The 16465-nt window shown below is 38.7% G+C and overlaps 1 protein-coding gene across 6 annotated transcripts in view; it reads right to left on the bottom strand.

Annotated features, from left to right (window-relative positions):
- Nucleotides 1-16465, bottom strand: part of Zasp52 (Z band alternatively spliced PDZ-motif protein 52) — a 77150-nt gene that overhangs the window by 29635 nt on the left and 31050 nt on the right. For 4 of the 6 annotated variants that reach the window (XM_019041567.2, XM_019041566.2, XM_019041564.2 and 1 more), the window contains exons 2-5: nt 7176-7327; nt 4939-5128; nt 3700-3836; nt 2930-3030 (exon numbers count right to left, since the gene is read on the bottom strand). In XM_019041567.2, coding sequence (XP_018897112.2) covers nt 2930-3030; nt 3700-3836; nt 4939-5128; nt 7176-7327 — 580 coding nt within the window. Of the gene's footprint in view, nt 1-2304; nt 2465-2929; nt 3031-3699; nt 3837-4938; nt 5129-7175; nt 7328-16465 lie in introns of all 6 variants that reach the window. The other 2 variants (XM_019041563.2, XM_019041565.2) reach the window with 2 other exon arrangements.

The following is a 16465-nucleotide window of genomic DNA, read 5'->3' as shown; positions in this document are numbered from 1 at the left end:
AAGCAACTATTTCACAACAGAGGTGTTGCACACTATTATACGAAATTAAACGTATTAAGCATGACAGGCATCTTTTAAAAGTACAGATCTTTCCTCGCAAAATAACTCAAGATACTTAATGTACACTGGAAAGATCTAAGAGCCTTTAGCTAAGGCAAGTATAGAGGTTTATCCGGTTCAGGTATAACGAGGTGGGAAAAACTTGAAAGATAATTAAGTCCTGTTACACCAAAGAGGTATAGAGAGTTTTAGTGAATTTTGTCTCACAGAATTGACGCTCCCTCATTTTTACCAAAACTCTCAACTATATATTATTCTCCGTTGGACCAAACAGACAAAACAAGAAAACAAGCAAACCCTCATTCTTCCAAGACATTTTACATTTTCATCCAAAAACGTCGTGAGCAATTGTCGTTTGTATTTTCATGTGGGCCAATTAACTTTGGGTCTCAACTGGCACGTGGACCAAAACTCCCGTGCCGAAAAAACGCGTGGACGTAAATTACTGGAAAAAATTGGTGCGCGGACAAAAAATCGTTGACGAAATGTCCTATAACCAATGGTGAATGAGTCTGGTGTGAGATCAATAACGAAATTGCGAATTATGTTTACATGATAGCGGAAAAAATGGCCAATTTGCTAAAACTATAGTTATTTGTGTTAGGTGGAAGCAGTTATATGGTGAGTGTGTGCATGTGTGAATGTATGCAATGTAATTTTTTAATTATTTAAAATTTCCCGAGTGTTTCCTTAGTGTTATAACATTACTTAAGAGTCCGATATAAAACGGAGGGAATACATAACACATTTTGGAAAAAACTCGTACTTGCATGTGTTGGAGTGTCATACAGCAGAATTGCTTTTGATAAAAAAGAAAAAAAATCCTTTTATTGTAAATTTATATTCATTGATTGAAAAGTCCAGAGTTTATTTAGTTTCACAGACCGTTTCTTGATTGTGAATTAGAGTCACAACCCACAGCTTGGTAAGTTGCAGAGCATAAAACTCCTTCAAAGCGATCGGTAGGCAAGAACAGTTACGCGATAGGAGCGAGAAGCTCATTCACAAGTTCCACGATGTTGCCGAAGAAAAGAATGGTTGATTGAAGCGTCAAATATAGATGCACCTTAAAGTATGTGCGACGAGTACCGGGTTCCTTCAAAGTCAGAAATGTAAATAATTTAAGACTGTGTTTATCTTTAATAGGGGAGTAAATTTCACTATTGTTCATAAAATGAAGGAAGTTACTGTCCTCCTCCATCGGGTCATACAAAAATTATTTCAACTCCCTCACATATTATATTTAGTAAGTTAAATTTTTTACTAATAAAACCGATTGTGTTAAAAAAGCAATTTTGCAGTGAGAGTGTGAAAATTGTGTGAGTGTGAACAACTACGAAATCAAAACGTTAAAGCATTTGCTTGCTATATTTCGGACTAACTAAGCTGACTACCTAGGTCGCGATCACCACTGATGTAAAAGCGTGTTTTTCAAGAGTGCCTACACAATCATATGAGCAAGAAAATAAAACTGTTTTAGTGTAAAAACCACTTCCTATACACACTTTTTTAATTGATCTAGAAGAGTAATGCCCCAAAATAATAAAGAACCGCTCATTATGATAAACCGAAAGCCGCGATCATTTTCAGAAAAATGGAAATTTTTTCGTTTAATGATCTTTTTGATTTACTCGCGTAACTACTGCAACCTTTGGCTTAAAAGTACGGCAACTGTGACGATAACGATAACAATGAAATTTCCTGCTTGATTATTTCATTTTAAGGTGATTCGCCACGGCTTCTGGCGTAGTCGAACTGGCGTGCAATATATAGCATCGATAATGTAAATAATCTGAGATGCTTGACGTAAACGATACGATATATCGCATGCCAGTTCAACCTCGTCAGAATTCTTTACGAATCACTTGAATTTATGTTTATTTTTGTTGACCTCAAGGTTGCTTATGAAATTTTGAAGAAAGATCCTTTAAAGGTATAGTTATTATAATTGTCTCAGGTCTCACAACGATGTCTCATCCCTGAAAAATAGACCTGTTTCTTTTTTTTATGATGATGCCGTCACTTTGAGTAAACAAAACTAGAGATGTTAGTTTTGTTTACTTATCCATGGCTGTAGAGATCGGTGGGTAAGGAAATCTAAGAGCATTTTTTACCTCAAAAGCCCATTGAAAATCAGCACTCAGATACCTGGATACCTTCAACAATTCTACTCAACATCCCTACTTTGCGTTAATGTAAGCTTGAGCACACAATTCCCTAATTTTTGAGCCACTTGGCACTTACACAATCAATCTTTCACAATCGGCGCAAATATTTTGCCCTGGAAGCAACGGTTGGCTACCACCATGGGTCTGAGATGAAGGTTTGTTCTCAGGAGCAGACACATGTCTAAGGCCCTTCACTGGTGGTGGGATTACCACTCCGTTTTGTTCAATTGGTTGTTCTAAAAAACGGAGCATTACGGAACAATAAAAGGAAAGAAGAAATAAAATGATAAAAATTCCGAAAAATGTTTTGTGTTGAAAATGAATGCTCAACTATGGGAATGGGAACTGATGAGTAAAAATCATGTGAATGAGTGCTAAAATTTCCCTTTACGGAGTCCTAGGGTGGTTTGTTTAAGTGGGCATTGTAAATTTTAATGATCCTTTTTTGTGTTTTGTGTAAATACTGTCATGGAACGAAGAAATTATTAAATATTAACTAGATTTCTTCGCAGAAATTTTTCTTTTTTAAATTTCGCTTAATCTAATCCAGCCATCAACTAATTATCTGGTCAGAATCTGGCCAAGAAAGATATCAATTTTTGTTTTGACAATAGAATTAAAGTTTCAAATTAGAGTCATAATATATAAAGTTTATATTATAGAAATCAAAGTACAGCAAATATGGTAAAGATATTCCTTACCGGGTTCAGGTGATTTAGGTTCGGCATCTACCTCGTGGACCATTTTGAATACTTCACTTTTTTGTGCGTCGTAATTTTTTTCGTTTTTCTTGAAATTTACGCTACAACAAAATGCGAAACCATAGATTAAACAAGGTACAAAATGAATGGCATATTTCAGGGCGAGGGAACAAATGCCACTGATCTAATGATCCATATATGAAGTGGGACTGGGAAATGGGGATTCGCTACTTTCAACCCATCACCAGATGCACCATATCACTCCTGCAGTTATCAGACTTTGCAATTGGTCGTACAGATAGCGGTCCATACATGCATGATTTGTTGCTGCCACTGATTGATGAAGGGGCAACATTATTGGCTTCGAATGGGCAAGGCTCGAAAATGTAAAACTAATTAAACATATTACTCTACAATGCTCAGCTTGAGATAACTAATTTTATGTGAAGACAGGTATGCCACGGGTGAAGTTAAGTAAATTATTAGATGTCACAAGTGGCCTCAGCGAAAAAATTAGCCAAGTTGCCCACATACTTCAAATTTGAAAATGACTTTTGTTTCCCTCTGAATCTATGCTATGATGTATTGTCTTGGACAATACGGCAATTTGTGATGGTTAAAAATTATGGTTAATTTAGCATAATTTTTATTTGATTGGGTTTTTTAAGAGCCTTCTCTTGCTTCCCATAAGAGACCTCAACGTCCGCTAAATGGAAGATCGATTCATATTTTGCATGGAAAGAAAAGCAAAGAAATTATAATTCACTTACCCTATGACACCACCGGCTAGAACCTCTGCTTGAGCTGAGAGTGTTTCGGCAATCGTTTCTTCGCTGTACATACCGACCGGTGTGTTGTACTGTTTGTTCACAATTGCTTTTACTTGGCCATTGCTGGTGCCATTCAACTGAAATATAGAATAGGGTTAAATTAAAGTGATAGCTCTAAATAATTGAATTCAAAAGTATTCTATCTTCATCTTCATTTCGAAAATTTTCGGAAAGAAAGCCCCCAGAACCCTCTTCCGCCCCTTCCCGTTCGAAGTGTCAGGATCCGCTGATGACTAATGGTCAAAATATAATGTTAAATGTATCTTAAAATACGTTGCTAAGCTAAGTATTTGTCACAGCTCCTATGATAATATTCGTGTCTGACGTTAAGTCGTGCTGAAAATGCCAAACGCAACAATTGTTTAATTCTTGCACAGTCTTAATTGATAGTTAGCGTAATGATTCGCTAAAAACTTAATGGCATTAGTTTATTCTGCGTCATATAGTTCTATTGCTAAGTCGCACATGTGCGTTAATATTGACAGGTAAAACTATTTAAAATCAACAATTAAAAATTAAAAACTAAGCTCTGCGATCAGTCGATCACTTTAGAAAAAAATCATAGTTAATTTTCATGAAAATGGAATATAGTTTTTCTAAGTCTACTGCTATAATTAGTGTAACATTAGGAAGAAAATGGTGGAAATTAAAGTGAAAGCTGGCAAGACATGTGGATAACGTATTATTTAACGGATGTTTTATAGGAAGAGAGGGGAAATGACGAACATGGAGAGCATAGTGTTAAGTGGAAGTTAATTATTCATCCTTGTATTAGGCCTGGATATGAAATTTTGTTACATCATCAAAACCAATGGAAAAGAGGTCTCAACCTCTCAAAAATCTCCGTTATAGCTGAGTGACTGCTTGAGAAATTTGATGAAAAGGATGTGATTTAACGCAAAATTAAAGAGGAAACTTTAATGGCATTGGCGGGAACTTTAAAAAATCGGGATGGGAAAATCACCTGCTCTAATTTCCAAAATGGACCTTTTCGATTGGCAATTTTTCAGATAGGTTCAGACTTCATAGACCATTTTACCACGCTTCTATTGATTGTCCGTTTCCTTTAAAAACCTTTACCAAGCTCATCTAGCCTAGCTAAGACACCGATTGCAGATGAGTAAAAAGCAGAAAGCTTGAAGCGGAAAGCTTTATACTATTTAGAGTGATTTTTGAAACCTGTGAGTGAGGTAATCCATTAAAGGGTTTCGGGGCGACATTGTGTCCAGATCCTATGGGTTTGCTGGGATATTTGTTGGCTGCGAGAGAGGTTTTGGTCACAAAGGGCGGGGGTCCACTTACATGTGAGAGAGGTGAGGGTGTTGCACCGACATTCTGGACGAGGGGTTTCCACGTGCTGCCGCCACCTCTGAAATCCAAACGAGCGGGAAAATTAATCAATAATGGTTTGTAACGCATTTTGCTTGTCAATGTTAAATGAAATAAATAAATGAGAAAAGTCTTGCCTTTACACGCTTCTTAACTACGATTCTTAATACGCTTCTTAACTTCTTAACGCCGATTGTTAATTAACTTTTCCTTGCTAACTTTCAGTAAATACAACTCATGGCCACCATTTCCTCATATAAAGGTTTTGAGGATGAAAGCCCAACATTTAATGGCTTCAAAAAGTAGGTCTCGTACAGATCATACACCGGTATGATTTAGAGTACCTATATTGAGATAGTATGGCCACTGGAGTTACCATCTCTGATTGGCTCAGCCATCTTAGGCTGAATGGAGCCCTTAGGACCCAAAAATGGCGGACGCCATAAAGTTAATGTAATGCAAAATGATTCAAAATGTAGTTGTCTTTGCTTATCGTAACGAGAACTTTACCCAAATGCACCATTGCGACTTTTTTACATATTTTTAAGGCTAATCGTGTGCAATTTTTGAGAAAAATAATCTGAGATGTGGTAAGGTTGGCAGCAAGTGCGGTTGGTGATAACCGTCAAAAGTTGGCAATGACCCCCCTCCCATCCTCAAAAACCAAAACAAAGCACCGCCATTTTTGGGTCCTAAGCCTCTCCATTGGACCCAGTGGCCATACTCTCTTAATATAGGTACTCTAGTATGATTCAGTTCACCAAGGCGCCTTCAGTAATCCACACCATCAAAACATTACGACCAAGTTATCCTAAGTTTTCGCGACATTCATGACGTGAACTACTTATTGCAGTGTTTTTAGTGCATGAGAGGAGATGATCTCGCGGTTCCCCTCATTGGATTAGAACAATACCGCTTGTCTCTTGGCTTTGCTTGCTCCCTGCCAAACGTGAAGAAAGCTCGACCCAAGTTCAGCCAACGCTTTTATGATGCGTGACATATGTTGTCCACAATGTAGCGGCTCGCCGAGCTATTTACATCTTACATTTGAACTTGTATAACTAGGCAGCTTGTACTTCTGCGGCCAGGTTTTCTGATTATCATCCAGTGTCTCTCGAGAATAGGACGTTAGCATTATTATTGTTGAGATTACAGAATAATTTTAGTTTTCTATCCCCTCACTGATTATTATAATTTCCTCTCTTTTAACTAGGTAAGTGTGAACCTATACCAGAAATGTGTTTAAGAATGAACGAACAAGGAATGCACGGACAATGATTTTTATCCGGCATATTTGTAGTAAAACTTGTGAAAATTTGATTTTAAAGTAGGGTTGATGGCTCAATAGTTAAACAGTTCGAAAAGGGAGAGGAAGAAGTGTGAAGATCACGGATGGTCGCCAAATATGAAAATCGTTTAGGTAAAGGTATTAGGGACTGGTATAGGGTAAGCATTATCACAGAAAAGTATTTCTTTTTGGATCAAGAGGAACGTTCGATGAATATGTTTTACTCTAAAATTTTCTTTCGGGCAGCTGAAATAATATTTGTGGAAACTGCAATTTCTTTAGACGACAAAAATTACCACATTATCCCTGGAAAATGTATTCAACTGCGATATATGTATTCAATTTGGATAATGTTGTGAACATTCTACTGATCCAAACTGAGGTTTTTTTCAAAGTTCTTTTATACCGCTTCATACGTCAAGAATCCAGCAGATGAAAAAAATAAAAAAACAAAAATTCTGGATTTGCAATTAAAGTTAAAAAATATTTATTATGATACACATACTTAATGACACTCTAAATATTGCACCGGTGACTTGAATGCAGTCGCTCATAATTATTCATACTTGCATACAGATATTTTACGACACGGAACTCATAATAGTAAGTTCACCTGGAAATGTCACAATTTTTTCAAACAATTTGTGATAATTTTAGGTGTCTTTTCGTAAGATTCATCTCTTGACTGAGATGTCTTATCTAGCTGATGAATACGACAGGGACAATTAATTTTCAGCACGAGCGCCATATCTTATGATTCATAATAACTGCTACGTACGATGATGTAATTAAAGCTTACCTTTGAACTTGTAATTCCAAACAGTTGCCTCCCTGGACGATGGCGTCTTGTGCTTCTTTGTGTTTCAAGTTGAAAACGTCGTAGCCATTTACTGTAACTAAACCATCACCGACCGCTAGACCTGCGCGTTCTGCTATACTACCTCCGTTTACCTGCACAAAATCAAATTTCATTTTGTTAGTCGATGGAAAAATGTAAAAGCTTGTCTCTATAAAATTTATAAAACACTTTTGTACATCTATCTGTGAATCATTTATCTTATGCGTAAACCATTGCCGAGTAATTATCATGAACGGGTATTCATAAAGTTTCTCGGATAAAATTTCAGCTCAAAAAAGTTTTCAGAGTAAGACTTGAAAAATGCAATCGAATGTCTGCTTTGTGGGATTAATGCTTCAATTTTACTATGCGCCGGCGCCCATATACCCTGAATTGCCCGAGAATGCATCCGTCTTTCAGAACGAATTCAACAGGCGTTATGGAGCTTGAGAGCAAAATCCACTTGAGACTTGAAAGAGAGGCTGAGAAGAGCTCTCCTAGGTCGATTAATTGATTGTTTTTCATCGAGGTTTCAGTCTGGACAAGTTGCAGACATCCATCGACCAGATGCCGCCGCGGCTTTGTGTAACAAGGATCCGAAAACAGGCTGAAGTGGTGCTATGATGAATAGGGTCACTGAAGCGCCTTCAGTTAATGCGAACACAACATGCAATACACTCTCGTTAAGTTGCTGTTCTGAGCATCATGAAGCTGAATACAAAAATTTACGTCGCAGCAATTTTTTGCGGCACATGTCCTCAGAGCTCAACCGTCATTTCAATTTAGGTCATTATAACTTTGATAACCTGTATTTACAGGAGCTGCAGATAGAACAACGACGGTGACTAAAAATTAAACTCCTGGATGTTAAGGTTTTGATCTGTGACGTTATTAAACTTTCTGTGCTCTTCGACCAAAAGTATCAGATTCTTTCCTCAAGTTTGGTAGAGGCTTTTCAAGAGAGGAGACACCGAGACTGGGATGGACACTTTCAGTTATAGGTCAAAACGGATAGCAAACATTCAACAGGAATACATTTTTCCTCGAGAAATTCGTGTAATCGACTTATTGAATTAGATCCAAAAATAACCCCTTCTTAAAGTTTCAATTAGAATTAATTGATATCGAATATTCGATGTCCATGTAAACTAAGACTAATGGCATCTATAGCCACCCACGAGCGAGAAAACGCTAAACACTGGCCGCCAAGGAATAAATCATTGGGAAAGCTGTAAAACACGCTGTCAAAACTAATTTTTAAAACACTCGAGTCAACTGATTTATTGACACAAGTTTGAGCTTCTGTTCGGTCTTTTATTTCTATGGGTTGAGAATGGATTGAATGCAGGAGAAACCTCCTTACACTTGCAACACTGATCAACATTTGGATTGCATTTTGCAAAAAGGAACCAAGAGCACTGCAACGTTGCTCAGATTGTGTAACTTCATCCTTTGCAATAAAAGTACTGAAATCGTGCAAAAAATATGAAATTGACATGGCAATTTTTGCCTTAAATTTACACTTTACAGGGTGTAAAAGAAACTGTTTGCAGATGATCAGATTTTCCTTCAAAAACAAAAACATTTGCATAATCTTAGCAACATTGTAATGCAATCCATTTCATACTTCATATTAATGTTGTCAGAGACGATATCACATTTATTTAGTGGTTTAATTATGATTATCGTGAGCGCACTTTTCGCAGAATCTCAGTTGATTTCTTAAATTCTGACTAGTGACAGGTGGAATCAGCCATCATCCTTCTTTTAGTCTCTGTCCATTTAGTAATCAAAATAATTAGTTGAATTAGTGCATTGTGGTTTTCTGGCCGATGCAATTGTATGCATCCATGACGCGGTGAGTAACGAGCGCTATATAAGGTGCCAAGAATGCTGACGTAAGATGCCTATGCACGAGGTGATGACGCGTGAATCAGACTTTCCCGTGAAGCCGATTTTTGGCTGTTCTCAAACGGAGATATTTTCTGTGCATGTGCCGAATCATTCAAAAATTCTGCAAACTGCACATAACCCCTGCCACTGGCGCCAATTGTACGTATTTCTGCCAAACGAGACTATGTGCATTGCGACATAAGTCCTGAGACCCATAAATGCATACCTGGGCTCACGTCATAATGCACATAGCTCCGTTCGGCAGAAATACGTCCAATTCAAAGGAAATTTTACTTACGTTTTAAGAGTACTGTGAATCCATTTGTGCACAAAATACAGCTAGCACGGTGAATAATAAAATTGCAATAGCATTAAAAGGAACATTTTAAAGGATTATAACGATGGGTTGAATAACAGCGGTAGTAGTTTTCAGTTTTTTAAATTTTTTTTTCATTTTTATTTCTTTTTTGAGGCCACGGTATTGAGCTACCTTTAGTTTTTTAAACGTTCAATCGATTTTTCGCGATTGAAAGGCTGCATAATACCGATAAAGAATTAGATCCGCAGGCTATTTTGACAAAAAGAAATGCACGGTAAGTACGGTCGGCTGATGGTACTTACTCAACGTAAGGATAACTCCTCAACAGTTAAATAAATCAACAGACCATTTAAAATTATATTAGAAAACTAGATTCTTAGTAGATTGTATCATATCATCAAATAATGTACGTAATAAGTGGAATTTAAATTTTTCCTTTGAATTTCTATTTGAGTTGCAGGAGAACTTATACACTAGTCACTGGACTGCAATGGAAGATTATCTATTGGAGTATGCTCATAGAAATGCATTTATATCTTTGGTAAAAATGGCTGCAGGGGATTATTTGTAGGGATTATTGGAGAGGAGGGCGGCAGAGTTGATGTCTTAAATTAGCTCCTCGAGCTAAGATCAATGATGAATGGTGGAGCTCTCAGACTTAGTCTGCGTAATGCATGTGATTGGCAAACCTATGTAAGACGCTCTTTCTTTCATCCTCTCCGCAAATCTCACTCGATTAGTGAGTTAAGGCCAGAGCCGGAAAGCTTCCTTTTCTTTTAAGTGCGCACTGATGACAGCCTAGTTTCGGAAAGATGTAAAGAATTTATCTCTGTTTACACACAGCGAATTATACGCCGTAAAAATAATTTGCACAGATGAGTGAAAATTGCACTAAAAATAGTGGGTCTTAGGAAGCCGAGAACAAGACAAAAACCAGAATTCCTGATCAGTGAAAACTACGCCGTGCTTAGAAATCTATTGAGGTTTGATCGTCTAGCATAAGAGCATAGGAAAAAATTTTCAGTAGGTATATTATATAAACAATATCGATGGTAATACAATATTGAAATAGCAACGATTGATTTTTCCAGGTAAATCATAGGCGGACCGGAAACATTTAACAGGGGGGTGCAAGGGGGTCCGTAGGGTTTTTTCCAGGGAACTTTCGGAATGGTAAAGCATCTAATATGCAGTTTGAGTCAATTTTTTCATGAATATAAGTACAACATATCAGCTTATTTCCTACTTCTCTCCTCCATTTCCCCTTTTTTTTCTTTCTTTCCTTTTTCTTACTCCTTTTTGTCGGGTGAAGGGGGAGGGGAGAGAGTGCGCCCCCTGCACCCCTATGAGGTACACTGAAAAAAAATTCTCGGCGTTTTTACGCCGAGAGCCATTGGTACTTTTACCATCTCACTTTTTTACCAATTATTGGTAATTTTACCAAAACGGACTAATACGCTCACCTAAAAACCGGTATTTTTACTGTTTTTTTTCAGGTAAGAATGTCACTTTTATTGGCAATCAATTCCCGGTAACTTTGCCATTTTATCTCGGTAGTTCTACCACAGTCGATAAAAAATATTGGCGTTTTTACCAAGGTCCAGTAAAATTACCGAGAAAGTTCAGTAATTTTACCGAGATTTTTCGGTAAAATTACCAATTCCATAAATGGTAATTTTACCAAGAAAAAACTGGGATCAAATAGAACCCTGAATTCTTGGTAATTTTACCCTTTTTTTAGTAAATACACCGAGATTTTTTTTTCAGTGTAAAATAAAAAAAAGCTGATTCCACTATCGATTGATCAATAAAATCGTGTTTACTTTCACTGCAGCTTCACTTTCAGTCTATGTAACCCCTTACTAGAGTAGTTTGCTCGTAAAACCAAGCAAAGGCTTCAGCGTGCAAGGGCTTAGGGGCAGCATAATTGAAAAGCGCGCAAAGCGAAGTTGCGAAGTAAATGGGTCAGCTCCGTCGAGCAGGCTCTACGGAGGGATAGTACGTGGCCAAGTAAACAATATAACCTTGATCTGCATCGGATATTTATAACCGACCGTTTGGCACTCCCCGGAGAGGAGGCGGGGTGCGCGGAGGGAAAATTCAAAATTTGATGGCGCTGGCTCCCGGCCCAGGGGCCTGATTCTTCAATTTTTTCCTCCATTAAATTCGACACGTCCGCCGGCGTCCGGTAAGGACCACCGATGATTCCGGTTTGCCCACGGTGCGACGGCGCACAGTGGATCGACTCAATAGGAGAGGTCGGACGAAATTTGGAAACTTTAAACGCTTATAACTCCGTTTACACGAAATTTTGAGGCTCTAAAAGTGGTTTCACTGGTTTCCTCGTTCCAGGCACACCCCTTGTAATTTGAAATGTGACGAAATTAACATACAAATTTGCATTTTTTGTCAAAAATGTAATGTCCGACCTCTGTAATTGACTCGATCCACTGTGTGGCGTCGGAAATTCCTCTTCAGATCATTCGATTGCAGACGATGGCAAATCTCACGGTATAAAATAAAATCACGAGAGTCACGCATAACACATTACGCCTGTGCATAGAGTATATTGAGTCGAATGTAAATGGGAGAGCTGGTGTCATTTTCTGGTCGACGAATTCCGAGCCAGGTGTGCGCCGAGCATTTCGGTCACTTTTTCGGTACACATTCGATCCAAAATGGCGGTGTAGAATACATAGTGATTCATATCCTCCTCGTTTACATCGGATGGCCGGGTCCCCATGTATCGCAAACAATCGATTATGTATCGAAAAAGTGACCCGGCGTGACACAGGGGAGTCTCGGAATTCGAGATCTGGAAAAGGCTCAAAAGTAGCGCCAGCTCTCCAAATCGCATTACGACTCTATGTACTCTGTGCACTTGGGGCACGATCACGAAGCGCTTCAGGGGGAGGAGGGGTTTGGGACCGTGGAGTGGTCAGTAGGTGTATCCCTTAGTCTATTTTGACATGCGACAAGAATAATTCGTTCAATTATTATGACGGATGAGCGACTCGTTTTTTGAGGAAGGATCAAATTTAACAAACTCCCTCTGACAACTTTAAGACCCAAAATTTATCCGTTGCCAAAAGATGATTGTATTTTTGCTGCCTGTAACTGTGACTGTATGAAAGTACTTCACGAGCTTCCAGAATGCAAAAGATCTGCCATCTTGATTCCTGAAGTAATGAAGATGACGGATCGCTGTCGCATTTTACAAGTACGTGAACTTATTTGGTGTGGACTTGAGCATCACTGACCTGTACCGAAAATGGCACCTGATGCGTATCACATTGTTTGGTCGGGAATCAATTTCATCGATACTGTTTTACAGTATTCAGGTTAATCGCTTGAAAGAAATTGAGTGCATTCATAAAATTCCTCATTTTGCGATAGGTTACAAAACTAGATAGAATGATCGAATAGAGCTCTCTAAGCCTATTTTTTGTCAGTATGATCATGAAAATTGCGTAGCACAACTTGGTATATCTCATCATACATAACTGTTCCCCGTACATATTTTCATTGGTTGTCATTGTTCATTATGGAGATATGTTAAGCCAAATTCCATACAAAAAACACATTATATTTTCCAGTAGTACATATTTCTTTTTCATCAGTTTAAAAGGGAATAATAATCAATGTAGAGAGGGCAAACATTTCAAAATCATGAGTTGAAAAACGCTGACTCCGCGAGTTTAAATATTAGAGCCTAACACAGAGCGGAGCGGCGTGTTAGCAGCGTAGAACGTGCACTGGCGCCTACAAACCTTACGGGATACTTCACGCATTGCGCAACGCGTGAAGTATCCCATTAGGTTTGTAGGCGCCTATGCGCGTGTCACGCGTGGTTGCCTGCCGCGCCGCAACGCTTCAAGCAACTATTTCGCGTCAGAGGCGTTGCACAGTATCCTACAAGATTGAAGGCGCACGAAATAACTAGTTAAAGAGGACTTTCAATTTTGACCGCATCTGTTACTGAAAAATGTTTAATTTGGCATTGGAGCGTTTCCTAGGCTCCCGCTTTGGTTTTCATCTTATCATATCCGTATAGTGTACACATGAACATATGTTTTTATCTGCTCTTAGAGTCTGTTCTCTTTCATGACTTGATTCATGAATGAAATGTTTTTAAGAATGAAGTTAGTAGTATTATGAAGTTAGTAGTATAGTGGACATAAATAGCGGTGGCAACATTTATTTAATGGACGAAAGGTAGGTGGACATAAAGTCCTGGAAGCGGCTGAGCCCGTTTTATTTAAATGTTTGGAATGTGATCCAGGAAGCATCATCTGGGGGTTAGGCCGAGAGCGGACAAGAGGATGTTCTCTCTGGTAAAAACTAACCACTTCATGTTGCAGAAGTCACGGGTCATGCTTTCGTCATCAGCGTGGCGCATGACGGCGCGCTACGCTGTGGTGGTGAGTAATCCGTGCGTAAACGTCACTCATTCATAAAACAGTAGGAACCCACCGTGCGTGAACTGATCAAGAATAACGACCCACCTGCCTCTGGGTCAACTCAACGACCAGAACTCCGACTTTATGAAGGGCTCAGTTGATGGTCAATGGACCGTCTATGAGTCAGCGCTACGGATCCGTGAATTTTACGCAACGACAAATATTCCCGGAGACTGAGGTGACGCGCTCCAGTCCGGTCATAACTATTCACCAAGAGCTGGCATCTTAAATTTAACAGAATCGAGATGACTAGACGGTGACGCGACGACATGACAGTCTAAACGGGTAGAGCATCTCGATGGCAAGAGTGCAAAACCACGTATCTTCATTACGGTGTATCGAAATTTTCGCCCCTCTTACATTTTTTTCAAAGAAAAACAAGGACACTTTATAGCTTAAAAATATTTTTAAAAAAAGTAAGTAAAGTATGAAGGAAAGTAGTAAGTAAGTAGGTAGTAGTAAGTAGTAAGTGTAAAGTATATTTAGTTTAAAAATATTTTCTGAACAGAGGAGAAACATCAAGGAAGTTTTCAAGAAACTACCTTGACTATTTTTAAATAAAAAAATCCGAAATATGACAGGATGTCTGCAACGTTGCAAATGGAGATACGGGGTTTCACACTTTGGCCATCGTGTTAAATTTTGTAACGGAGAAAAAAATTTCAGTTTTTATTGAACACTAAAGTTTTCACTGTAGGTACTTAAGTTAGTTAAGGGAACCGAATGTAATTTCCGGTAACAAAAGTTTCTGTCAGCCATACTGAGAATCGTATTTTTTACGAAAAATTTGGATTATTTCAACTAAAGTTTGGCTCGTAGGACTGACAATCGCGGTTACCTGGACAGAAAACTATAGTCTTTCATATGAACTGAAGTTCAGTCCGTGTATGACAGGTTTTTGTCTCCGTAAAGCAAAAGTCGTCACATTTCTTGCATAAAGGCGAATAGCGTGTAGAAAGTGTGTATCGCTATTTGTTTGTTAACAATCGCACATCGATAACTCAACTCGCTAACTTGCTGACGGAAAGGTTTTCTGATGAGCATATAAGTGAGGGGTAAATCGGAGGTAAACTGAGTTCTCACGATAAGGCGCAAGTTATTTTTTTCACCGCACCTTCATTTTTCGGGGTATACCATGCGAAATATCCCGCATACTATAGTAATCTATTGACGCTTTAAGTTAGCATCTCGATGAAATGCCATGAATGTCGCATCCATATTAAATCAAACGAGGTTTCAAAATATTTACACCAATTTATACTAATTAAACACAGAAATTATGGAGGAATGTAATAGTGGAGTTGCTAATGTACAAAAAAGATGATTTGTCTGCAGTATTGTGAAAAAATTGTGTTCGATACATCAATCTCTTCGTTTTGATACGTAGAATCAGATTTTCGATGGTGTCAAGTCCAAAAATCAATCCGGCGCCCCCCATTCAAGATGGCGCCCAAAAGGGGCGCCGGGGGGTTGAAAAATTATAAATTTTCCTACAGAGTCGACTGAGGTGTCGATTTATATGTAATTTTAGACGTAGAATTCGAATTTCACATTCAAAAAATCCTCCGACCAAAGGGGGGGCCCCAATTCCAAGATGGCGGCCAAAATGGACCCCTTGGCGGGAAAATGGCCGTAGATGGCTGTGTGTACTGTATGACATATCCTCAAATAGGTTTTCTGGGTCGGGAATAACGAATATGAGGTCAGAAATTGTGCTAGACCCTTCGGGGAGGCTCAGGGTGCCCCCCAAAATGGCCGCCGGGGGTCAACAAATTTTGAAATTCCTCAATACCCCGAGTGGGATGTCTATTTATAGGTAATTTTGGTCGTAGAACTCAAATTTCACATTGAAACGGTCATCTAGTCTAAGGGAGGGCCCCAAAATCCAATATGGCGGCCAAAATTGACTTCATGGTGGGAAAATGACCATCGGTACCTTCATACGCCGTATGAAATAGATGCCAATAGGTTTTATACGTAGGGAATTTCAAATATAAGATAAGAAATTGTTCTTTGTTCATCGGGGAGATGCAGGGGGTGAGGAGGGGGCCCCAAGGCCTTCTCCTCTCCCCCTCGAAGCTTACAATCCTCCATCCAGAGGCTTTAAAATTCTGAGTAAGTAATTAAAATGAATGTTAAAACAGACATGGACAAGGTACACTTAGCCGCTGAGATAAGTTTTAGAAGAAAATAGGGTAAATCGCTAAGGAGCAATCGCGAGTTGGCAGCCCCCTTCCCCCTCTAGACTTGAAAATTTCAATGGTTTTGCCTTTTCATCATTTTTATCGGTCATGAATTCATTTTCACGTGCCCAACTGCCCATTCACACTCTTTTCTTTGCAAGTGGATTCCTAAGCTTACATCTCAAGTGGGAATGTGTCTTGGTTAAGGGAAGAAAAGTTCCTCGATCTCATCCCAATTTAAAACGTACCCCGTCTTTTGAAAGTTTCCACTTTTCTTGAATTACACGCTCCTTCAGGTGCCGATATCACCGGATCTTTCATAAATAAAGGTTAACCGACAAGGTGGAAAACCTTAATGAATAATGTAAGCAATGACGTGTTGGAAGCTCTCGCGAA

The sequence above is a fragment of the Bemisia tabaci genome, chromosome 3 (assembly GCF_918797505.1).
Source record: "Bemisia tabaci chromosome 3, PGI_BMITA_v3".
Lineage (NCBI taxonomy): Eukaryota > Metazoa > Arthropoda > Insecta > Hemiptera > Aleyrodidae > Bemisia > Bemisia tabaci.
The sequence above is the reverse complement of the archived record's forward strand: the minus strand, read 5'-3'. Positions and strand labels throughout refer to the sequence as shown.